Genomic DNA, 24,282 nt, shown 5'->3' with positions numbered 1-24,282 from the left:
AAGGGAGTAGCTGAATGGAGAAGCAGTCTCCATAGGACAATAACACTGCAGTCTGTGGAAATACATTCACACACGGAAAAGTTGCATTGCCCTGGGTAAAAAAGGAGCAGTTGGTTTATGCCAACATGCTCAGGTAATTGGGACGATGCAGTTGGAAAATAAAAAGTAGTCCTGGCCTCGCAGAAATTAAATTAGCCAACTGGGGGATTTTAATTAGTGTCAAGTACCTTGAAGTAAATGGTGCCAAAAGAGGCGTGGCCGAGGCCAATCAAAGTGATTTCCCAGCAATGTTACTCATACGCCCCGTGTAGCTGGGCCCAGTCAATTATTAATGGCTGCTCGGCTCTAGTGCAGACTGCTGACATCTCAATTCATGCTGGAAATCAGCAGGCAAATTGTTTATTGTATGCCAGCAATAGGATGCCAGAGGAATATCTGGGGAACTGATTTTCATCATTCATTTCACCAGTCGACTTTTCCACTTTCCACGCTGCATTATGAAGGCAGCCATTTTAAGTGTGCGCTTGCGAGGCACTGGCTCTCCCGATGACGCAGTTAAGGGAATTCTCGGATATGTAAGCTCCTAGCATTTAGGGGGCATTCAAATGTATAGCGCATCCTGATATTCCAGTAGCAGAAGAGCAGGATAATCAAGTTCCGTAAGGGGTCGAATTAGAGCTGCCTGCCAGAGTGGCAGTCGAAACGCTTAATCAGTGCTATATGCATTTATGTACGAACAAGTAATCCTAGACCTCGCATATGCCGCAGCCAACTATTGATGTACCCAGGGAATTCAGGCTTAATCCCTGCAGAAATGTTCGTACCAAGTCGGAATGTATGTAGAACTTAAAAATCTCTCAATATACAGATGTATATATTTTGGATCATGTGTATAAAGTTGAGAAATATTTCGTAAATGCCTTGAAATAACAATTTGAAATATATTTTCCAATCTCAGTTAGCCAGTTTAGTGGACAGTTGAATTGTCTCACCCTAAATTATTTGTTTCCATCAGCGTTCTAAGGCCCGCCCATCGGACCTCGGTCACCAGAAATGTCCGCGGCTATGAGCGAAGAAAACAGAACAAATCCTCCGAGAATGTGGAGCAGGTTCAGTCCGTCCCGCGTCGTAGAAGCCGCAATGATTGGGGATGGTCCGCACGTGTTACTACCACGTCAGAACAACCCAAGTCAGCCAATTTCGACTGCAGCAGATCAACGGCCCCGAACATCAACGTCTCGGCGAATGAAGTTTCAGAGAAAAATGGCGTTCTGCAACCAAATAAGGAGCTTTGGAGGACCTGCATCCAGGTTCGGTTCCCTTTCGCACTCGGATTTCGGAATGAGACGAGAACTGCGAGGCGATTTCCATTGGCCGATGATAGAGAGCTGGCTTGAGTTTCCCGCCTATAATAATGAGGTAGACGAGGATAGTGGAGCGCTCCACGAAAGTAGATTGTTCACAGATCGACGACACTGGGGACGGGCCCAACTGTACTTCCAGCAATATCTAGGGATCCGGCACCGCCATCACCACAATCCGAAATCAAACTCCCTGAAGGTCGATCTAGGCCCCGGACACATAAAGTCCATTTACGACGTCCTGTCTGGAATGGGTCTCAAAGAGACCTTGAGGCTGGCCTTCAACGAGTTGCTGCACTTGCACTAGCTTTGTGGATTTTTTTGATTCCAACTATCGGTAATAAAAATTAAGGCTAATTTTTCATTCTTAACGTGGCAACTTGCTCCTAAATTGTTCCCACTGGAAAATCCTTTAAAAAATAGCACTCAGCCGCAGGCAACTTTTTAGCCAAGATATTTGGCCATAAAATCGCGATGTTGTGCATTTATGGAAATCGTATGCCGCTGTGTGTTCGCCAGTACAATGGGAGTGTTTGCAGGGGTTGAGGTAACTTTGCGACAGAAACTTAACGTAAGGAGTCGAATTTTAAATACCCTAAATTATATTTCATATGACTTCGCACTTTCTTTAACAATGTGCCCTTGTTTTGTATTGCCACCGAACTATTTCTTTGGGGAGCTGATGTATAATACCCCCGTCTGACTGGGCTGGTATCCACATATGCCGCAACTCTTGCACAGCGCTCCCGAAATAACAAGCGATGAACAGCGCGCCCAACACGCGTGTATGTGGATGCCGCACTTACACACGCACACTCTCCACTGCCACACACTCGCACCCACAAACACATGCACAAAAGACGCTCTGCGTTCATTTTGCGCCTTATCTGCGGTCGCAAGTGTTGCGCCATCGCAGCCCGAGTGCCTGAAATTATGCTAATTCCTGCGTTTTTATGCAGCCAACATGGAGCAGCAGCGGGAATCTGCATTCTCATGGTCGAATCTCCTCCAGCTCCTACAGCTGCTGCGTGTTGGTTGTTGGTTGTCGGTCGCCGGTTGTTGCTTGTTGGCTCTTGCTGCTCCGGCTGTGCATTTTGCGGTAGGGGCACTGTCAAAAGGGATAGCAAAGTCTAGGGAATATCATCCGAATCGAATATCGATACTAGTCGTAGCCTTAAAAACACATTTTCATTATTCTCGAAATATATTCTCTTGCACTAATTAAGGTGCATCTAATTTGTTTATTAAATTCTTCCTGTAAGATATGCAAGTTTTTTTACAGTGCATGGGTAGAACGATGAATTTTACGGCATAGAAGGGACGGCCTGCTGATAACGCAACATTAATAACACCCTCATGGCTGGCTTTCTCTACTTGATGATTGAAAATCCTGAAAACTGGGCCCGCGCCGCAAAGTATGCAACATTCATTTACTTATCAGCCGAGGCGAGGGAGTTGGCTCCTGCAGAGTCCATGTTCTGCCCCGTATTTGTGGCACATTTGGGAGCTAAGCTGACAAAAAGTTCCCGAAAACAGAGTCAAGCAGCTGCTGCCTCTTCGCCAGTGCCATTGCTACAGCCATTGGTAGCGCCATTGGTCTTGTTGTGGCCAGTGTTAACATAAAACTTGTGCAGCGATAAACTCTTGGCCCGCCCAGCACATTGTCCATCCGAACATTTGTTAGCCAGCCTCTCCGCTCTGGGCCAGCTCCTGGCCGTTTTTGGCCCGACTGGGTCAGGTCCTGCTGCATATTCATCGGCACTTTCATTTCTCTTAGCTTGCCTAGCATTTGGAAATTCCCCTTAACAGGGTTCTCCAGCGGCTACTTACGGAATGCCACATTTTTTATAGGGTATCTATAATATCTAAGAGGAGTTTACAGCTTATACGGTATGGCTTAGACACAGTTGCAGAAATAAATAAAAATGGTAAGAAAATAAACTGACCCAAAAATTTTTTCTTCTTAATCAAAGGATTTGATTGACCCTTGAATCGAGGTATCTTATGGTCGATACAGTAGAAATTTTCTTTGAGTATTTCGTGAGTGCTGTTCTTGAAACAAACATACATAACGGTAATGCTTGCGGGACGCAAACATCTCTACGTTTTTCTAAACAATTGTTTGATGTTCAACCTGCCTGTTTAAGGCATCGAATTCGCTAACTTGGTAAATGATGAAATTCATTTGGTTTTTTACTTTCACTTCTGTTGCGCTAAATTGTATTTCCACTGAATAAAAGTCTTTTCGGAACTCTTAACAACGTTTCGGCACTCTTAACGGGGACCACCGGGTGATGGGTTGATGAATTCCAACCGTAATTACCCATCCAAGGGGAGTGATTACCCCAAGGAGGCCCGACTCAGCCGATTCGTTATGAGCGCCGACCAAGGGATCCTTTTAATTATTGTTCATAACTGGCGGATGCAACTTTATCTTGTTTATATTATGCATGTTTTTTTCGCCTTCGCTCGGCCATTTAAATATTTCAGCTGCGGTAAATTTTCGATTGTGTTTGCAGTTTTTTCGCTGAATATTTACCCAATTTATTTTGCCCCGGCTATTGGTCTTTGTTTTCAATTCCTGTGCTGTATTTCGATTGCATATTTAATTGAATGAGCTCTTCCTGGCCGTTATACCCAATTAGTTCAAGTGTAAAGAATTGTTTTTGGGCATCTGTAAGGCTGGTAGATGGGCCATCTAGCCAGTAAGGAAAACAGTTAGATTAGGGTATGTTATATGGCCTTGACCTTACAACAAAACTTCAAGACAAACAGTCCTTATTTAAGTCATTCAGTTAAATATGTATCTATATTAAAATGCAGTGTTAAGTAAGATACTAGCTAGAATAAGTGGAACTTGTGCTTTTTCGGACCCGATGCCTAAAGTTGATAACCTTTGCGGGGGCAGACGTGTATCAAACCCCCACCCCCATTTCAATGCGTCAACGTCTGTGTCTGCTCCGCTTGTCAAGCATTTTACGCATGAGAAAGTATTTTCAGCGAACAAGTGCGAGGGTTGAGCCGAGCTCCGCAAAAAAGTATCCCCAATGCAGAAGTGCACAAGGAAGCCCCATAAAAATAAATCGAATTGAGGCGACGGGAGCTGGAACTGGAAGGGAGCGGGACTGGGATCGGGATCGGGACTGTCGGGATAACAAACGATGCTCCATGCCAACGAAGTGGGCGGAGTACGGCGGGAAACGCAAGTTGGGTTTGTTTATGGCGCGATACGAATGACACGTGACTGGGAGACACCAGACAAGCACCGGCACCGGCGGCACCAGACGCTCGCAAAAATTATGAAATTTAGCGCAAGCCGCAGAGCTCGAGTTGCAGAAAAAATACATGCACATGGGTCTCACGCACACAGGGACAGATCCAGCTATATGACAGCTTTACCGTATCGCACCTGCCGCACTCACACACCCGCAAAGGGGAAGGTAAGGCAGAAACTGACGGCCAATGCGCTTAGCACTTTCATTTCGTTTGCTGCAAATTGCTTAACCACAATGCATATGTATGCAAAACGGTGACGCGTACCATGCACTGAGCGAAAAAGCAGACTGTTTCAAGGAAAGTGTAGCTTGTCTAAGTTGGAAAATAAGTCCTTAAAACGTAAATCAACGACTTAAATTAGACATAACTCGATTTAATTACCAATAAGACACAATATGAATCAGCATCTAAATCATTTAATGCATTCGTTATATTCGCTGCAATTTCTCTCACCATACATTTTGAAAAAGAACTACATGATTTTCTAAAATTTCTTTCTGCGCAGAGGCGGATGATGGTATTAGCAGTGCGGTTTTCTCTTCAGGCAACTGTTGCAAGGTGTCGCCAGCAGCTGCTGGGCTCAATCTAGCTGCTAACGGTTTAACGCTTTGCTGCCTTTTTTCCAAGGTTTTCCGGCGGTACATATACACACATACTCGTATGTAGGTGGTGTAAGCTTATGGCACTCATTTTCACTTCCTAAGCGGACAGACAGTCGAGAATCATTTGCAATAATAGCCAGGATAACAAAGATGGTGTTTTTCCCGTTCAAGTAAAGTTAGTTGGAAGTAATTAGTTAAAGCTTCATTTAAATTGTTTTCGATCTTCAAAGAGGCAGAACGTTTTTTGTGTGTCCGTTCTATTATACATTTTGATTAATTCCCAATTCCCATGTATTTCCACATCGGCAGTATCTATTTTAAGAGCTTGATCTAAATTGTTTCCCTTACCTCCGCGCCACCAAGCAGGCAACCATTTCCTTGGCAATCCGTGTTATAAGCTCACATGGACTGGCGTATTACGTACACGCATTAGTATTTAGGTGCCTGTAGGCTGATTATGACAATGTTTGCATTTCCCATCCGAACCTTTTGTGCTTTTGTGTAAATAGGATTGAAAATTCATTTGATTTTTTCTACTTTTGATGAATGAGGAGCAGATTTAAGCTGTACCAATTGAATTGTAAGCCCCGTTCCCATTCACTCGAAAATCAGTTGAATAAATTCCTAATCAATTTAGTGGGTGAAATTGTGCCTTCCCCATGTGATGCTTAAATAGCTGGTTATTTTCTATGTTAAGCTCCATTTATTTTACTTGCCAGCTCGACACAAGCTCCTTGCAATCAATTACAAATTTGATAGTGAGTTTAGTATCCTTAAACTTTCTTGTTGGCTAACTTTTACGGCACTTAAGAGCACTCCTGACAAATCACTCTAATCGTTCTTGATTATTATTTGGCCAGATGGTCAGTCAATTGCTATTATAGTTGCTTGCCTTGGATTGTGTGATTTATGATTGCTTGATATTTTTGTAAGCATACTAAAGCATTTAAAGCATACTATTTGTGGGATACGCTTTAAAATTAAACGTGCTCATAACTTAAAAGTAATATAATAAGATGAAAATCAAATGATATGCCGGAAAACAGACAGTTAAACAGAACCTGATGTCTATTTCTTAGTTACTGATGTAACAGCTAAACGTAATAAAGGATGGCCTAGTGCCCCACCAGGAAAGGGGAAGCAACCTGTCAACTGCAGCGGAATTCGAACAGCGCCCAACGCACACGGAATAACCGCTGAACCAAAATATCACAACCACAAAGCCACTGGCACTTCCTGTTTTTTGTTTCCGTGGGCCACAAAGTCAAACGTCGCATATTGAACAACATTTGCCCGTCAGACGTCCGCTCACAAAAAGAGCCAATCGAAATCTCTATATGGGCTTGGCCCACCCTCCTCATCAAAATGAAATAGGTATATAACGCCACTACCCACCGATTTCTCATTCTTTGGATGTGTTCTGACACGAGCAACGGATGTCAAATGTCAAATACCATTTCATTCCCAGAAATATTAGGATGGCCACGATCTGTCGACGGTACAAGTGTCAATTTGATTAATTGAAGAGCTTTCCCTGATCCTGGGAAAATATTCCTTAAAGCGAGGAAACATATATCTTTCGAATCGTTGCGGTGGTCTTGGTCTTGGCGAAAAACTAAATAAAAAGTTGCATAATTTTGTCCCATCTGTTTTGGGGACCCTTTTCGGTTGGCTAAAACGGAAATGATTTTTTCCGCTTGACCCAATTCTCTTACGTATTTGAATGTGTTTTTTCTGTTGTTTGTGTTTATTTAAGCCTTAAGTTTGCCTGCTTTGCGTTTTTTCCTTGTACCCCAATTGAATGAGCTCTTCAAAGTGAAGAGATAATTTATGCTTACGAAGGTGGAGGTGTTAAGAGGTTGATGAATACTGAAGTGCCCTAAAGTACGCAAACTAATTTCGCTAAAGGTGAGTTGGGCATTTAAACCAGACTGTTTATTCAGGAGTTACGTTTTGGTAAGCAGCATTTGTATTGAGTTTTCTATTCGTAAATCATACGTTATTCAGCAGCAGCCACTCAGCTGGCTGGTTCCGCCACTGATATATTGTCATTCATATGTTGTGTCAGCAATTTGTTAGCTTTATGGCTCACGCCACGCCCCCAGTTGTCGTCCCCAAAAACCAGGAACGGGTGATCGGGAAAAAGAACAAGGTACGGAAAGGGAAAATATAAAACTTGCGTACATAAATTGTATTTATGCACTCCACACTCTGCATTCAGCTTTTTTCCGAACTCATCGTTTTTATGCGGCCCTCAAAGAATGCAAGAAGAAGCTTTAAATCAATACATTCCACATAAAAAGTGAAGTTTGCTGAATAGTAAAGTTGTGGGAATGTTGAGTAGCTTACTTGTATTTTTAAGTTAAGTGCTACAATTACATATATTACTCATTATTGAATGCATCAGATCAAGTTGCTTTATGCCTGCTTTTAGTATTGATATTTGTGCCATTTTGAATCCTCAGAAGAAGGCTAACTCAGCTAAATCATTTCTAATTTTTATGATTTCGCTGTAGTTTTCTTTATGTTATTGCGTCTTAGGTTCTATTAACAACCGCCAGCTTTTTTAGCCTGAATTAAAAACGTTCAAACAATCACATGTTCCAGCAACCCAAGCATATGACTTCATTCAGTAACAAATAATTATAGCTGGTACATACGGTATCTGTAAAAGTTTAAATTAATATGGAAGACCCTCGTAAACGAGATCTTAAGAAATTGATACATTTGTTTTGCTCCTTGAATCAGAGCAATGGATTTCATACGCAGCAGATCATGTTTGAAGACAGACGGCTTTATAAGAGTAATCTTAATGGCGAAGTGGTCCATAAGAAATTAGAACATTTGGAAAATATTTGCGATTTTCAGGTAGCGCTGTGAATATGAAATTAATTAGACCTATTTAAAAGCCAAAAAAATAGTTTTTGTTCCTTTTTTAATTTATGTAAGGTCTAACTCGATCGTTGATCTCCTCTTATTAGAACCTACAAAAGGAAACTCAACGGAAGCTTAAAAATTTGAAAGATACAATTCAAAAGTTTTTAGACCTGAATGAAGACCTGAAGGATACCAAGGAATACAAAGAGGCGACTAGACTTATTGAGGAGCATGTGGCTATAGAACAGAACCGAGTCAATAACGATATAGAGGAAATTGGAGTGCCTTAAACGCACTTCAAGCCAACTGTCTTTATATTTGGCGAATTAGAATGATTTATTTAAAACAAACTTTCAAAATCGATTGTTTAGCCGGTTTGCTTTGAAGTCATTGTGCACAAAGCGTATAACTCAAAATAAAATATTTCAAAACCACTGTTAAACTATATTGTTTGAAGACGACATTGGGGTTTAAAATAGTTTCGCAATTATCCCTTTAGTTAGTGATCGAAGCTCTTTGATATCATTTTACATTAGGGTGCCTATGAGAGTTTCTTCCCTGGCCCTGAAAGAAGTGAGCGGCCAAACCGCAAGTTGAAGTAATTTCTACTTAGCCACAACTAACTACGGGTAGCATGGAAGTGTTGTAAAAAACGCGGAGAGGAAACTTCGGAACGCCTCAGAAATTAAAATAAAGTGCCAAGAAAGTGAAAAGCGAGTGGCCCATGCCCTGGGAGCAGCATCTTGAAGTTGGCCAAAGCCAAAGCCCGGCCATCAGCGCCAACTTCCGTTTGGGCCAACACCGCACCGCTGCAACCACTTCTAGTTTCCTTTACTTTTTCCATTCTCATTCTCGCTCTTAGCCTTGCACGTAAAAAAACTATTGTTTGTTAATTAATTTGATCTATTTATGACCCACGTAAAAACTGCTTGACATTTTCCGGCAAAGATCTTTCATTAACTCTTATCGGAGTATTAAAAAGTTTTAAATGCAAATTTTATTCAAGTATCTTTTTTCTCAGTGCCTTCTCGGTCTGCGGTCGGCGGGGGAAATTGCTACCAGTGCGTAGGCGTTGTGTCCACGTCTCTTTTAATAATCTGTAACTCATTTTGCACTCGGGAAACAAAATAACGACAACAACTGCAGTGGCAGCGGTCGTGGCAAGCGATTCACCTTTTGAGCTTTTCGCTTCGGCCATGGATAAAACACAAAGTGAAAAGTACCAAGTACAAAGTTCTATGCCAAAAAGTCGCCGAAAAAGGAAACTTTTCTTGGTTTTGAGTAAGGACATTACATTTGGGTTAACAGGCAAATTACGTAATTGAAGTGGCCTAAGAAACTGACGCTTAAGTGTGTGAAAATGCGAAAACCCCGAAAGGGCTTCCATAATACTTTTACGCGCTTTTTCCATCAAAGGTTTTTTGTAAAAGTCCCTACATGTCAGTAGGAAATACTAAGGGAAGTTTATTTATGGATTTGTAAAAAATTATATTAAACAATTTATATTAGGACAACATAAAAATCTCAAACGAATACAGAGATCATTGAACTTAAAAGAAACGGAAGTACTCCCTTTTGGTGCCCGTATGTTGCAACGCTCTTTCAACTAATTGCTTCATTGCCGGGAAGGGCATCACTTGAATTTTGTTGAGCACCTGCAGACTTGGCCAAATATCTAGCACTTCCTTTTCGTAACCGGCGGGCAAAGGGTTGTCCTGGAGGTTCAGTTCGGCTAGGGGAAGAGACTGTAAGTCACGCAATGAATATATGTTTTCGATATCGTTGTGTTTCAAGGATATGCTATGAAGGCGTGGAAGGCGCCGCTCCACTTGTCTGAAGACCCACATATTGGTCAGGTGATTCCTATCCAAAATTAAACGTTCCAGCTCCGGTATTTCCCTGTTCACAATCCCGAGCACCGTGCTCATACAGTTGGGTTCCGCGAGGGCGAAGAACTCCCCACACAAGGCCCTATCTTTGTAAAAGAGCGTAAGATCCAGGCTGCGCTCTTCTGGATCATACCTATTCAATAGCAGATTTGTCAACTGCAGCCGAACGACTGAGTTGATCCAGATCTTAGGCATTCGGTCACTGACTCTTAACCAGATTTGATTATCCACCCATCCACGGCGGAACAAAGCACTCGCAACGTCGTAACTGTTTACGAAGAACGTGAAGAGGGCCCAGGAGCTCTCAGCCGTATCCTGTTCCCCGCCTGTGTGCTTATAACGGGGATATATCTTCAAGGGGGTCAGGATGCAGCGAATACGCCGCAGCACTCGATTGAATGTCAACCGACGATCCGTGCTAAATACGAGGACACGATACCATCCATAGATACTCCTGGGCAGCCTCGCTCCATATCTGGACTCGAATTGGGAATCGCCCTTCACGGATCTTGGAGTGGAGTGGCACAAAGGACCGTCACTGGAGTTATTTCTAGGTGTAGCAAACATTTTCGATTGGAAAGATACACAAATGTCTGAAAATTCAAATGGTTACTTTGACATGATTCTATCAGGAAAACAATCTCTATTATTCTACAATGTTTTTACTTATTTCCATAATAAACTCTATATCTGAAGGTGGGAAACTCAGCGCATAGCTGAAAATATCTTATACATAGATGGCGCCAAAGGGTGTAAAATTTTTTTGACGTGTGTATAATAAGTTCTGCTACCAACCGGTAGGTGGCAAACAATGTAGATAAAATGGAAAAACGTGTTTAGCTTTACAAATGAAGTATTTTAACTTTTGTAACGCGTGATATATCGTTTTGCAATAGTTCCTGTAACTCTATAATAGCGCTTTAGTATTGCCTTTATATCGTATAAATTAAATATCCTAATGCAGTTTTTCGGATGCACTTTTTTTTTCAAACTTTACAGATATTATCTAGAGCCAAAAACGACTCCCTTTACATTTTAAAAGTTTTATTAATGCAAAAAACAAGACCGTCAATAAGAAGAGTTATGTATCTTAAATTAATTAATTTCTTGAACCGGATAAGGACTTAAAATGTAAAAGCCTTGATAGAGTAGAAAATCACTAGCATGGCTAGCACTCCTTGCGGTGTATTGAGTGTGGGCGCAGATGATCGCTTCTTGGGATAGTAAACGGTTTTCTTCGAGAGGAGAATGACCTGGGGCTGACCATGATTTTGCTGAGCAGTGGGAGCAATCGGGGCCGTACCTGGAGCAGCCACTGGAACTGCAGCCGGATGGACGAGCACGGGGTGAGCAGGATGAACCACTACAGGGGCGACAGGAGCGACAGGAACAACTGCTGGGGCAGCTGGAGCAACAGGAACCACAGGGGCAGCTACGGCAGCCGGAGCAACAGGAGCAGCTGGAGCTGGAGCAGCTGGAGCTGGAGCCGCTGGACCTGGAGCAGCTGGAACAACATTGGCCGGAGCAGCAGCTGGTGATACCGCAGGGAAAACCGGTGAAGGCTGCGGCATCACAGGAACCTGGGCAATACTTGGCGCGATTGCTGGTGCTGGCTGGTTGGCCTGCTGCAACGTGGGACAGATCAGGTGCTGTGTCTCCGTGTAGGACTTTGGATTACTGGGATTGGGTTCCCGAATAGTTTGCGTGTAGCATCCGTTAGCATCGGGTGTGCCAGTTTCGATGACAGTCATCTTTTTGGGATCTGGCTGGGATGGAGGAGCAGGGGCTAGTGGAGCACCTGGCGGATAGTGATGATGCACTACTGCTACCGGAGCAGCAGGAGCGGCAGCGGGAGCCTGACGAGACTTGGCCACAACATTGCCTATGACAGCGCCAGCTAAAGCTCCACCCAGAAGACCCACACCTCCGAATGAATAAAGAATAAGATGTGGCGAAATTAAAAATCTTTTGTAAATATTATAACAAAAATCGATTAAAGGAATTTGTGATATTAGGCAAGATTTTAAGAGCTAAAATGTTTTACATTTTTATATTCTTGTGCAAATTTCATATCCTTCACAGAGTCCAATTATGTGAACTTTAAACATTTTTAGAAAATTTGCATTGACTGATTGGGCTGTTTAAATGTTGTAAGTTCTACCTAATAACTTACCAAAGGCCCGCTTACGACCTCGTTTTGGATGTGCCTGGCAAAATGGCATAAGACTTAGGCCGAGTAATGTTACGAACAGAAAAACTGTAACCAGATTGCGTTTAGCCATGGTTAGTGAACCGAATACTGGAATCGTCAAGTATATTTGGATAAATCGGCGTTCAGACGGTAACTGATCGCAATAATGTCTCCGTTGACTCACTTGGTCGCTAGCGAAGAATGTTGTTTCGACTTTGCAAATATTTATACAGTTGCTTTTGGGAAAGTTAACGAAATTTGTCGAATGGCGTATGTTTATTACTCGCTTTAAGTTATATTTCTGCGGCACATGAAACGCTCATTAACACGCTTGGCGTCTTATAAATTGTTGTATGCATGTGAGAATCCAGAAAGTGTATATAAGAGATTCATTTTCTTGGCAAAGTTAAGGTTGGTGGACATAGAACCAAATCGTTGCCATCATAACAAAATCATCATAAATACTTATAATAGTTGTGAAATAATTGTTCAGCATATTGAAGAAAGCATTTGTAAATCATTTATTTTGTGTAATATCAACCACGGTATTCTACTACATATGTAAATTTCCGAATATATTTTACTTGTTAAATAGATTGCATTTATTTTTTCAGAACTTAAAGGCTCTTTGCTAATGCATTTTGTATTGTTTCGCTGAAGTGGCTTTCACTCGGTTTAGCTCGCATTTTCGTCCGCCTGTCAAACAAGTCGTAACAACAGCAATAAGGCAAAGAATACATAACAACCAATCCAAAGTGTTCTTATTATCCCGTCTTAAAGTGGTGTGATTTAAGACCGCAACTTGGCAAACAAAAACCCAAAATAAAATGGAACATGTAAAGAGGAGCAAACGGTAATTGGTTAATGAGTGGCAGTGTTTCGGCCGCCCTTTTGAATTCCATTTCTGCAATATGTTGGCCAAAATTTGAAGCGACAGGAGCAGCTTGCAACTCGGGGGAAAAGTCTGGCATGTGGCACGTGAGCCTCTATTTCATTTTCATAATTTTTCGACCAGGACACGCAATTCAGTTTGTGTTAACACTCGAGCCAGTAGAGATATTTCCCTTTTCGGTGGCAATTGCTATTGATTAAATCGGCTTAAAGCTTTGACTAATGATGACAGAAGATTTGGCCGGAGAACATGAGGCGCTAGAGCGCATAATTCGTTAGTGGAAGCTGCCGAATCATGGGGCAACCGTTTCGGTGTCGAAATGACCTGCATCAAATGTTTCGCCATGAGAAATCTCGAGTCATTTGTATTCGGGGGATTTGCCGGCAATTTGTGAGACGCGACTTTAATTCGCTTAATAAATATTTTCTTAGTTTCCCGGCGTGACCAGGTTTGGTCAATGGAGGTAGAAAATGGCAGGATACGGGCGAGATCTTCTCCTTAAACACAATGGACAATTGTCAATTGCAGGACATTCTCTGGCTTTTGGGGGTGCTACACTTGAGTCCTCTGGGAAACGATAAATCATTCCTTGAACGTCACACTGCGAGAATCAAAATCATAAATCACGACTCTAAAACGTTTCATTTTGAACCATTTATTAGGAGAATTGTTCAAATACTTTAATTCTGTTGGTGTTCAATTAAAATAAATAAATAAACATAAACAGTTCTAAGTAGAATTTATATCTTTATCTAGAAAATGTGAGAGGTGGGTTTTTTATTTTTCTTTCCGTGCTGGATGACGACGAAAACATCAGAGGCAGGAAGTGCCAGGACATGCGGCCAGGAGGCAGTGCAGCTCTTCTTTTTGGCTGATGATGGACATCTTGGGGCCAGGGACCTCCGCCGAAAGTCCTCCCTTCCTCGCAGGGATAATGATGCGCAAATCGCTGGCAGTCATCGCCGTCTCATCCTCCGAATCCTCTCGGCTGTGGCCTGCTTTGTTTCATGTTGTGGTGGCTTGCTTTTAGTTGCCTCTATTATCCTTAATGCGAGTCACTTTGTTAGAAACGTCAGTGGGCCTGCAAGCAAGCGCCATTATCGTCATCGAGCTGGCTGGCGAAAAAATATGAATCGGAAAATGTGCAGACACGCCGCCTGCCGCCGAAAATGCACGGGAATAAAGATAAAAGATGACAGGCGGTTCACATCCAGTCATTTATAATAGGGCCAATATGACCGCTACCGCATGTGGCCACGTCCTTCCATTCCAGCAGTTTATCATCCTGGAGCTCCGGACCTGGGGTTCTACTTGGAAATCCCACTTGGTTGGCCGGCCGGCTCAGAACCTAATGAAATAATTGTTGTGAGCTATTTACAAGCATCTAATTCCGATTCGATGGCAAGCCAATAAAAATATGCCATAATTATCCAGAATCCAGGCTCTGGGCGAGATAAACCAGTCCTAGACGGCACAGGCTGCAATGTTAATGACATAATTTAAAAAGCATTTTATTAATAGCCGATGTCAGGGGCCCAGGAGTCTTCGAGACAATTAAAATGCGCACAAAGAAAGCTTGTTTAAGGCCGAATTGGAAATTCAGATGCTGGCCAGCCCAGAATGTTAATGGTAATTAGAGCTGATTCGCATCGAATATGGCTAAATAAGTTGGGGCGCTTTTTTAATCAATTCAACGCAAAGAAATTTAATTTAAATTCTTGACTTTTTTTTAGCTATAACCTCTTTAAATAATTAAATATTGACGGTACCTTCCAACCCAAATACAATATAATTAAGCAATACAAAAGATATTTTGTATATGTTTATAAAGAAATTAAAAAAAAAATGTAATATAACAAATTTTTGGCAATCCAGAAATGAAATTTTCGAAAGTAAACACCTATGTTGAGCATAGGTTAGCAATTTAAGCCACAAATAATTTTAAAAGAAAATAGATTTCTAAGGTTATTGGCGCACCCAGATTTTTGTATCTGTCAGCTGCGTTTATCTTGGACTTTGGCATCGTCTCCGCGGCTACTGAAATATGTTTTGGCTATGCAACCCCCGATGTTCTAGCCATGTCAAATCATTTGTATATAATTCACATCCATTTGGAATTCGGCCTTTGTGCCCAGTGGAGTGATTTATGGCCTGCTCTTCTTTCTGCCATGTTTGGAAATGTTTCTGTGTAAATATGCCAGCAGCGGGACACATTCCAAATTGGTCCGTGCAAATTGCTGGCCTCAGCACTGTTATCCTTTTCGCAGGATGTCGCCGCTGCTCGCTTTTTAGATAATTGCTGACTTCTACCATTTCGACTGGTGAGTTATTCGATTTCGATACTAAAATTTGATATTCCGACCACATGCTGTGATTAAATGGTGGATGCCAGCTCCTTCTGCCTCAAGTCACTTCTCCAGGAGCTTGTATTGTAATTGAAAATAGTTTTTGGCACTGATCAGAATGCCCAACTTTGTCGAGAGGCGTGCCTGAGATTGCAATTGATAATTCGAGTTTTAGATACGTAAAGGACCGAATGTAGAGAAACATAATCTGTGTTATTATATTTTCTGAAAGTCTTTAAAAAACAAGGGAGGGTGCTATGGACACGTTCATAGACTATCAGATACTCTTTACTCAGCTCAGAAGTTTCTAATACTTTGCTACATCGATAGAAATTGGCAAGATAATTAATAAAATACAAACAAAACATTTTTTAAAAGTGTGGTTCGGTTTGTGGGTGTTCTAGTGGGCGCGGCAAAGTTCTGAAAAACTTGCACTAAAATCTGCATGCTTAACCTTAAGATTCTAGCCAAAACGGTTCCATGGCCAGAACGACAGGCTGATCCTGATCAAAAATATGGGGTCGCCAATTTAATCCCTCGAAGAATACATCTCAACGACAACCATAATTAAAGTCAATTATCGAGAAATTATTCTGTATAATTAATTAAAATATAATTTGCTTGTCACCACAACTTAAAAGTATTCTATAGATTTTATTGATAATAAAGTTTAAATAACTTTAGTGGTTCCTTTCATAGCCGCCAAATTTAATTTTCAAATTTTAACTTGGCATCCCATTCTGAGGCATCGCCTGCTGTGCCATTTATCATAGCAAATGCCCGCACATTTTAGAAACTATAACCCACGTTTTACGCAACACTCGAGCATGCAAATTTAGTAATTGGAAATCGAGTTGCCGCATTTCGAAACCGCAAAACCCATCGCCCAATAAGTTTCCTCGAGTGACGATACACAAATGGAGGTGGGCTGGACCTGGGCTTGGTCCAGTCCAGATTTCAGCCGAGTTTCTGGTCAGGCCAAAAACTTCAAGACGGGCATGTGCATTTGTCATAAATTAGAAACTGTAACTTCCAGTGCTCGCTTTTTGCAGCCGGTCCAGCCAGCACTTAAATTTATTGCGAATAACTCTTTCCTCTCATAACTTTTGTCAGGGCACACTTTATGCTTCCCAGTTGGGTTGATTTTTTAGCTAAGCAAACTAATCAACGCCCACAATTTGCAATCCGGAAGGTCGTTGCTGGGATGAGGCAATGGCAATGGCCAGCGGCTAAATGAAGTGTGTAAAATTCGAGCGGAGCCCCTTTCAATTATATCTCTATTTTTGTGTGCGTGGACTCAAAAGTAAACACCAACTTGGCTACAATGAAACCCTAGCCAGCCAGAGCAAATAAATCTCTCCCTAAGTGTTGTGGTCATTTAGCAAATGTCCGGCGATGTCCGGCATGCAAATTTGTATGTGTCCTTGTAGGGTTGGGGCTGCAAGTAAGTCAGCTCCCTTATCGTGGCTGAAGATGGGCCGGAATGTGATTTATAAAATGTATTAATTAAACTGTCCGAAGTCGAGATTGTAGAAATTAGTGGACAAGTCCGGAGAGGTAATGTTGAGTTAAATGGGATATGAAAACAAGCGCAATGTAAAATCTAGAATGATTAACATTTTTAACAGTCCCAAGGACTAAAAGCTTTTGAAACTAAGTTCGATAAATCGATATATTAGTATAATATAAGTCAACTGTGATGCGGTTTTTAAGGAAAGAAGATAGAAGGGATTGCCTATATTTTCTCTAATGAAATGTTTAAAGAAGTAACAAATATTACTGCTGAGAATAAGAATGAATTGGTAGACGTCTACCACTATTCTTCATTCTTCTTGGGAGTCCCATCCCATTTTCCTGCTCAGATTCTCCTTCTCAACGCCGACATAAACACATAAGTGGTAGTCCTGTCAAAGTCAAAAATAAACGCAGCGACAATAATGATTTATGTGCGCCGAGTCGAAGAGGAAAGATCCTGATTCTGTGAAAGGAAGCCAAGGACTCGAGCATTTTTGGGGATGGCAACTAGGGAGTGGGTGTATCCAAGACATATGAAAATCTGGAGATATGCTAAAGTGTGTCGTTGGAGTTGGAAAAGCGCGACAAATGCGAATATAATTTGCTAGACAGCGAAGCAAATAAAACAATATATTTTCGTAGACAAGAGAATTTCTTTAATTATTTAACTGGATAGAGTCATAAATCCTGGTAAATATTAATTTATATAGCTATAATCATACCAATATAATTTATATAATTTTATATAGAACAATTTTTTTTGACGAGTAACTTGCAAACTTTCAATAGTTTTTTTTCTGTTGAATAATTCAGACAAGTTTTTCCCAAGTTGGGAAAACTTTCCCCTTCTGGTGTGAAATTGGCAATAACATAGCAATAAAACGATTTGAAGATATTGAGCCTTCAAGAATACAAGATATTTATAAAAGGGAGTCATTCTCCATGAAGTTTTAAAGCAAGAAGGGCTAAGCGGTTGAGTGCTGATTTTCAGTAATAAATAAATTGCTTTAACCGATTCAATCGATAGGCATATTACCAAGCCTTAGAATCCAAAAAGTTAAGCACTTATTTGCTTAACAGTCCCTGGCAAAAAGTGCCAGGACCATTACCAAATTTAAATTTGCACAGCAGACCCAATCGACCCCGACCCCCCAGCACTACCTCATTCCTTGCCGAGGCTGTGCCAGTTCATAAGCCACAGAAACGCAAACCGCCATAATAAAGGATAATGTCGGCGCATATTAAACAAATGACTTCCGTTCGTCTAGCTCTTGGCAAGCCAACTACCCCACAACGTTTACCCAGGGAAAACAAGCGAAAGGATATTGAAATGAGCTGGTGAGCTCGGAAAATGCAAATTCATGCAGAGCGGGAAATGACGTGTGCAAAATTTCACAGGATGATGATGGCGCACATAGCCCTCTACTTCAAGTGCTTAATTAAAAACTTTGCCACTTTTAAAAACGAATTAAAGGAGGACAGGAAGTTGGATGTTCAATTTTACCCCGTTCATATATATTTTTTTTTTGTAATTTGGCAAATCTCCGTTGTGACCTGTTGCCCCACAAAACGCAGAAGTTCTCACAGTAACTCCCAACGATCGCCCTCGACCCCCCGCCACACGTTAATTACGCGAAGAGAGTCTGACCAGGCCTAATCGCAGTTTAAGTACACGGTAGTGGTCTCGGCTTAAACGCGAATTACGCCCAATGCCTCGACTTCTGCAGAGCGCTGGACTCATGACCATTTAATGTAAACAATAATTAAAAGCCAGGCTGGAGAAAAGACTCTGCAGCCGGTGCCGCATGCAGAGACACCGCGTCTCCTCGCTCCCCGCGGATTTTATGGCTTAATAGCTGCAAAGTGCATGGCTTGATTATAGTGCTGGCTGGCCAGTAGGAGTAGCAAGAGTCCAAGCCATCACCACGTCGGTGCCATATTAGTCACAGCGGCGGAACGGCCACCGATGTCTAGGTGGGCTGCTCAGCTGGCTGGAGCGCACGGGGGGAACCTTAAAGGGGGGATCACATAAGAGGGTAAGAGGGTGGGCAAAAAACAGTGGCCGAGATCACTGATACCCTATGGTCACTTTCATTTAATGGTTTTTTATCTATCTGTAAAAGAAATATCAAATAATTGTAAAGTTTTGCATCTTATTGAAAAGGTAACAAGTGAAAAAACATTTGAAATCCGGAATGTTCAAATGTCCGGACGTGTAATAAATAAAAAATTAATTGAATAAAAAATGTATGTCTAAACATTAATAAATAAATAAATAAAGCTTTTATTTTAGCTATTTCTATTAGGTCAACTACAAAAACGTAATACTACGATAAACACCGAGACGCTACCTCAACTTTAATGGTTTATAATATTTGTTCGGCCATAGTATTTAATATTTAACTACGTAATATATACTATTACCAACAATTGAAGGCAAACACTACATAATGCCTTCATGATTTACCAAATTGTGTGAGACTTTCGTCCGGACTGTAAATATATTAACAAGCTTAATAAATAAATAATATTATAAAATATTGTAACAATAATACAATACAATAATAAGACTAATGACTAAAAATGTGCAGTTTAGAGAAATTCTACTGAATGAAATATACAACAAGTGATAGATTTATTTTATTAACCGATTCTCAGGCCCTACATTTAAGGCAAACATTCCCTTTGTAAGGGCATAAAAGAATATCTTGGTAATGCTATCATTACAAAGTCACGAAATTTGGATTGAATGAATCTTAGATTAGAATACCTTTTTGGTTCGGTTAAGCAATTCTCAGAAAGTTCACCGATCCAGGCGTACACGCCTTTGACACTTCCAAGAATGCGACTTAAAGGGCCCAAGGATACGACAACAGACAAAAAGATGAAATGATAATGTGATTACAAAGTATCTCAGCAATAATTTCATATAAGCAACTTTCATTTATGCCTTTTTTCGCTATCACACGGCGATATCAATGTCAACTTTGTTGTTTGCTATTTACATTGCACATTTTCCGAGTCCGTGCTTTTTTGCAAGTCCGTTTATTAAATCACCCCGTTCAACTTGAACTTGCTGTTTTTGTTGCACCGGTGTTAGGGGCGTGGCTGCCCTTTTTAGAGACTTGCGCAGCCGAAAATTTCTCCTCCATCAGGGAGGTGACGTCTATGCAGATTTGCAGACGCTGCAAGGACACTCGTCATCGAAATTTTCGCTCTGGGCAACGCCCACCGGGGCACAAATCGTTCGTGATGCCTCGTTTCGGGGGTTGAACTGCGATTTATTTCGAAAATTGCATTCTGGGATTGCACTGGCTGAAAGCGGGTTTTTGTCCTGCGGAGACACCATGATTCTCTTTCGTTGCAAATTGGGAGCATTTATTTTGTTAGGCCAAGCGTGTTTTTGTTGGCTTCATTAAGCTTAACCAGATGTTAAAACTCGACTAATTCCAATTAGGTGAACATTTAATGTTATTCCTTCTTATTATTTGTCGTTCTTCTTCTTAAAAACATTTTAGGAACAACTTTACACTACACTTCCCAACACTTGGACTTATGAATGCCGTCACAAACAGACTTCCAATACCCTAAAGCCAAGACCCGGATACGTGTATTTTATTATCTCGCCGCACCCTTTCCCTCGCTTGTGGGCCAAGTTAAACATTTATCAAAACTACTTCGTGTACGTGCCCTGCTCCCAACAGATATGGATGTGGATAAGGCGGTCGCATCTCTGACATCTGGAGAAGGAGCCAAGGCTGCCGGTAATGGAGACTAGCCCGAAAGTACATGCACCAGTAAGAGTATTTTTCAGACGAAAATATTTTTGCATAAATTACAATAACAGTGGCAGAACAAGAGGAACAACAATGAACAAGATGTCTACCAGAAACGGCGACCAGCGAACACATTCTTGGCATATAATTTAGTGTCGCTTATGAAGTAAACTTATCTAAGCGGAAATAAAGAGGCTTACAGTGTATTTTGAAGTGCACTGTGAAGTTCTTAAGACAATGAATAGGAAAAAACCCAAAAAACCTTTAATAATAATTAGATATATTATAATCAACCAATAATTAAATAAGGCGTTCCTGAAAAGTATCATGGCATAACCATTTCATAATTAAGCTATTTTAAAGTTCTATAAGGTAAAGTAATTCTAGACAGAGCTTGCATAAAAAATGTAATAAAGTATTATTATACATTTAATATGTAAGTTAAGATGAGTATTTTCTTTAAGTGTAGAGCTTGTATCGGGTGGGTGAGGCGTTCGGAACAGGTTGTTGTGAGTCCTACTCAAACACACATGCAGCGCATAAATTTTCGCGCTGCGGTTAAAAAAGTATCTCAAGTATTTGAGCACCAGCATGGGGTGGCCAGAAAGAGAGGGGCATAAAAAGGGAGAAAGAGAGGGAGAGAGAGCTGGCAATGGCGTTGAAATTTAAATTCCTAAGAAAGTCGTAAATTATTTTTAGTGGTTTATCAAGTCAAGGTACATTGTGACTGTGAAAGCGGATATCCAAAACTTACGTGGGAGAAAATGGCGTGGTATAGGGGGAAAACGGAGATATGTAAAACCCTGGGGAAACGTTGCCATTTAATTGCCTCAAATAAGTCATTACAGCTTCCGCTGTGACCCCAGGGTGTGCATTCTATGCAGTTCCTTGACAAATGATCTAGCTACCAATCATAGGGGCTCAGAATCCCCCTGTCACGACCCCTCAAAGTCCCCTCTAAATCTCGGGCGCCTTTCATTCATCAAGAATCTCAGTCGAAATGCACGAATTACATTGCACACAGAAAAAAATGCTAAATATTACTTATAAGTTCACTAAGTTTGGGTGGCCTAACATATTATAACAGTCCAGACAATCATTTTTTTAAAGGCATCAAGTTCATTTTCGAAATCAATAGCAGTTTCTTTTTATGCCCTAATTAATATTTTTCTTTCATAATTCCATATCTAAAATTCCTCTCTCTGCAGTGTCTGTACAAATATTGTGAGGTGCTGGCTAGTAATTAAGGCGACAAACAGTCAGAACGGGGCGTGGCCAGCCATCTGGCATGTGCGATGATGTATGTCCTGCATTTAGGCGCTTCGGCAGTGATTGCTACCAACCGAAGAACCAGAAGACTGAAGACAGCCAACTCGCAACTGCAAAGTTGCAAACTGCAGGCGCCGAGATGAAAGACATATTTCTGTGATTTATTTCACTGGAGGCGCTACTGTCGTCCAAAAGTTGGCCAGGGACGGGCGGCAATAATGTGAATGGATTGCCTTGTCTACGATTCCTTCGGCTGGTGATTCTTGTAGCGGGTTATGCGTACAGCAAACACATGGGGCGTATGTGCGATCTTCACTGAACAAGATGTCAACAAAGCTAATGCCTTAACCCAGTAATGACTTAACTCAATTCCCTCTGGCCATTCATTAATTTACAAATTTGAAGAAAAATCTAAACATCCTTGTTCGTGGTTTTTTCAGATATTTTATTTATTTCACTACGTAATATAACCTCCTAATTTTATTTTTACTGTGATCATTTTAAGAAATCCTTCAAAGTAATTTAAACACCACACAGCGGCAAATTGATTTAAATTCAATGACACATTAAGTGGCGTTCCAAAGACGCTCATTTAAATCACTCGCCCAACTCGTCCTCCGCTGACAATGAGACCCCCAAAGACTGGAGTCGAGGGTCTCGACAGACAGACTGGCGGTCGGACGGGTTCCTGGGGCCCTGGCGTACTGTTTAACATAATCCTGGCCCCGTAAGGGCTGACAAAATGCGTCGGCAATTTGTTTATTGGCGCTGGCTCGTCTTTTGTCGGCAGCGAACATGCCACAAACTACGCGCTCCAAATAAATCACCAAAAATATTTCAACTACACCAGCTCCTTAGAAAGTGCACTGAACGAAAAGAAATGGTAGTATAGGGATTATAAAGCTCAAGAAATGTTGCATGGATTATTATTATATATATAACATATACCAAATTTCAAAATTGCTATATTATATTATAGTAAAATATATTTTTTTGTGTGCAACTGGCCGGGATTGCGGATCGGAGTATTGATGTTGGGTCGCTGCCCACACTGCCGGCATATGGTTCCATGTTCTTGGCCTGTCGGAAGTTTGCAATGTTTCAGCAGGAAGCCCTTGATTGTTTGTGTGACTTGTTTGCTTGTCGGTGGGTTCTGTCTACTGTTATTTTGACTTTAGCCTGCTGACACTTTGACATTGCCATTGAGAGACATGCATTGTATCGCATTGTGAGTGAATTGAGCTAATTCATTCGTCAAGTGCCGCGTGAATCATCTGTGCGGAATGTCAATGAACTCAGATGGTGGACACCATCTTTAATGTCCAATTCTGTGGGTAAATCCATAATCTAGCTTTTTAATGTGAATTCTTTCTATTTCCATCCTACATTTGTCATACCTCTGAAGGCGAATAAATCAGCGTGAAATTCTTTTGCTTGTAAAAGGTAGCAGTGGCATTTCAACAGCATTGTTTGGATTTCCCGACGTTTTTATTCAGATTACATCCACCTTGTGTCATAGTAACTTTTGCCAGGCAACATATGCCTCATAAATTATAAGGAAAATGGAGGGAGAGCATTTTTGAGGCCAGCGGAAAATAAATTAAAATAAGTACGTAGGATTTACTGAGGTGACTTTCTATAAATGAGGTTAAGCCCTGAGTACGTGGCATTAACATTTTAATTAATCCTATGCACGCTTAAGCTTTAAGAGTTTAAAGTATACGCTTTACAGCTTCACCTCCTTAAATTTGACCTATATATTCTAGACAGTTATAGGATTAATGCGTCGCTCATTTTTCCAACTCACAAAATCTGATCAAATTAAAGGTAACAATTCCGGCAATTCGTCATAAAGGACTTGGAGGACGGTTGTCTGTGTACCGGGGATTAAGATGCGAATGGCAAGGGGCTTAATGACCATAATGACCAACAAGAAGGACATCATGTGGGCCAGCATATCGCAGGACTCCTCTGCTGCTGCTGATGATGATGATGATGCGCAGATTGCCACATAGGAGGAGATGGAGCCACACATGATGTGGCTGAAAAATTGTACAAATTACTTGAACCGCAACTACGGCGAAATGTTTTCGCAAGAACGGAATGGACTTCCAGGACGAAGTTATCCTGTTTGCTTAGGCTCGGAGAGCATGGGGGTTGCAACCCCCATTTTTATTAATGATTCACAATTTTATGTTGCACGTATTTATCACATTTGAGTAGCCTGCAAACACACACATAGCGAACATCCAGCGGCGACAGGTATTTTGTAAGCTGAAAACTTGACAG

At 41.2% G+C, this 24,282-nt stretch overlaps 4 protein-coding genes across 4 annotated transcripts; 2 read left to right on the top strand and 2 right to left on the bottom strand.

The window, feature by feature from the left end:
* The first annotated feature begins 899 nt into the window (after nucleotides 1–899).
* On the top strand, nucleotides 900–1,732 carry LOC6614241. The gene has a single exon (XM_032721725.1). The coding sequence runs from the start codon at nucleotides 1,054–1,056 to the stop codon at nucleotides 1,666–1,668; it is 615 nt and encodes a 204-aa protein (XP_032577616.1). The 5' UTR covers nucleotides 900–1,053; the 3' UTR covers nucleotides 1,669–1,732.
* A 6,123-nt stretch (nucleotides 1,733–7,855) lies between these two features.
* On the top strand, nucleotides 7,856–8,547 carry LOC116801545. The gene is made up of 2 exons (XM_032721870.1): nucleotides 7,856–8,107; nucleotides 8,221–8,547. Exons 1-2 carry the CDS (start codon nucleotides 7,925–7,927, stop codon nucleotides 8,404–8,406), a joined length of 369 nt encoding a protein of 122 aa, XP_032577761.1. The 5' UTR covers nucleotides 7,856–7,924; the 3' UTR covers nucleotides 8,407–8,547.
* A 1,083-nt stretch (nucleotides 8,548–9,630) lies between these two features.
* LOC6614240 (nuclear RNA export factor 1) lies at nucleotides 9,631–10,618 on the bottom strand. The gene has a single exon (XM_002038649.2). The coding sequence runs from the start codon at nucleotides 10,570–10,572 to the stop codon at nucleotides 9,667–9,669; it is 906 nt and encodes a 301-aa protein (XP_002038685.1). The 5' UTR covers nucleotides 10,573–10,618; the 3' UTR covers nucleotides 9,631–9,666.
* Nucleotides 10,619–11,086: 468 nt separating this feature from the next.
* On the bottom strand, nucleotides 11,087–12,391 carry LOC6614239 (proline-rich protein 36). The gene is made up of 2 exons (XM_032722764.1): nucleotides 12,179–12,391; nucleotides 11,087–11,929 (listed from the first exon to the last, which is right to left on the bottom strand). Exons 1-2 carry the CDS (start codon nucleotides 12,285–12,287, stop codon nucleotides 11,130–11,132), a joined length of 909 nt encoding a protein of 302 aa, XP_032578655.1. The 5' UTR covers nucleotides 12,288–12,391; the 3' UTR covers nucleotides 11,087–11,129.
* Nucleotides 12,392–24,282: the final 11,891 nt, after the last annotated feature.

The sequence above is a fragment of the Drosophila sechellia genome, chromosome 3R, assembly GCF_004382195.2.
Source record: "Drosophila sechellia strain sech25 chromosome 3R, ASM438219v1, whole genome shotgun sequence".
Taxonomy (NCBI): domain Eukaryota; kingdom Metazoa; phylum Arthropoda; class Insecta; order Diptera; family Drosophilidae; genus Drosophila; species Drosophila sechellia.
This window is presented reverse-complemented; position numbering and strand designations above follow the sequence as displayed.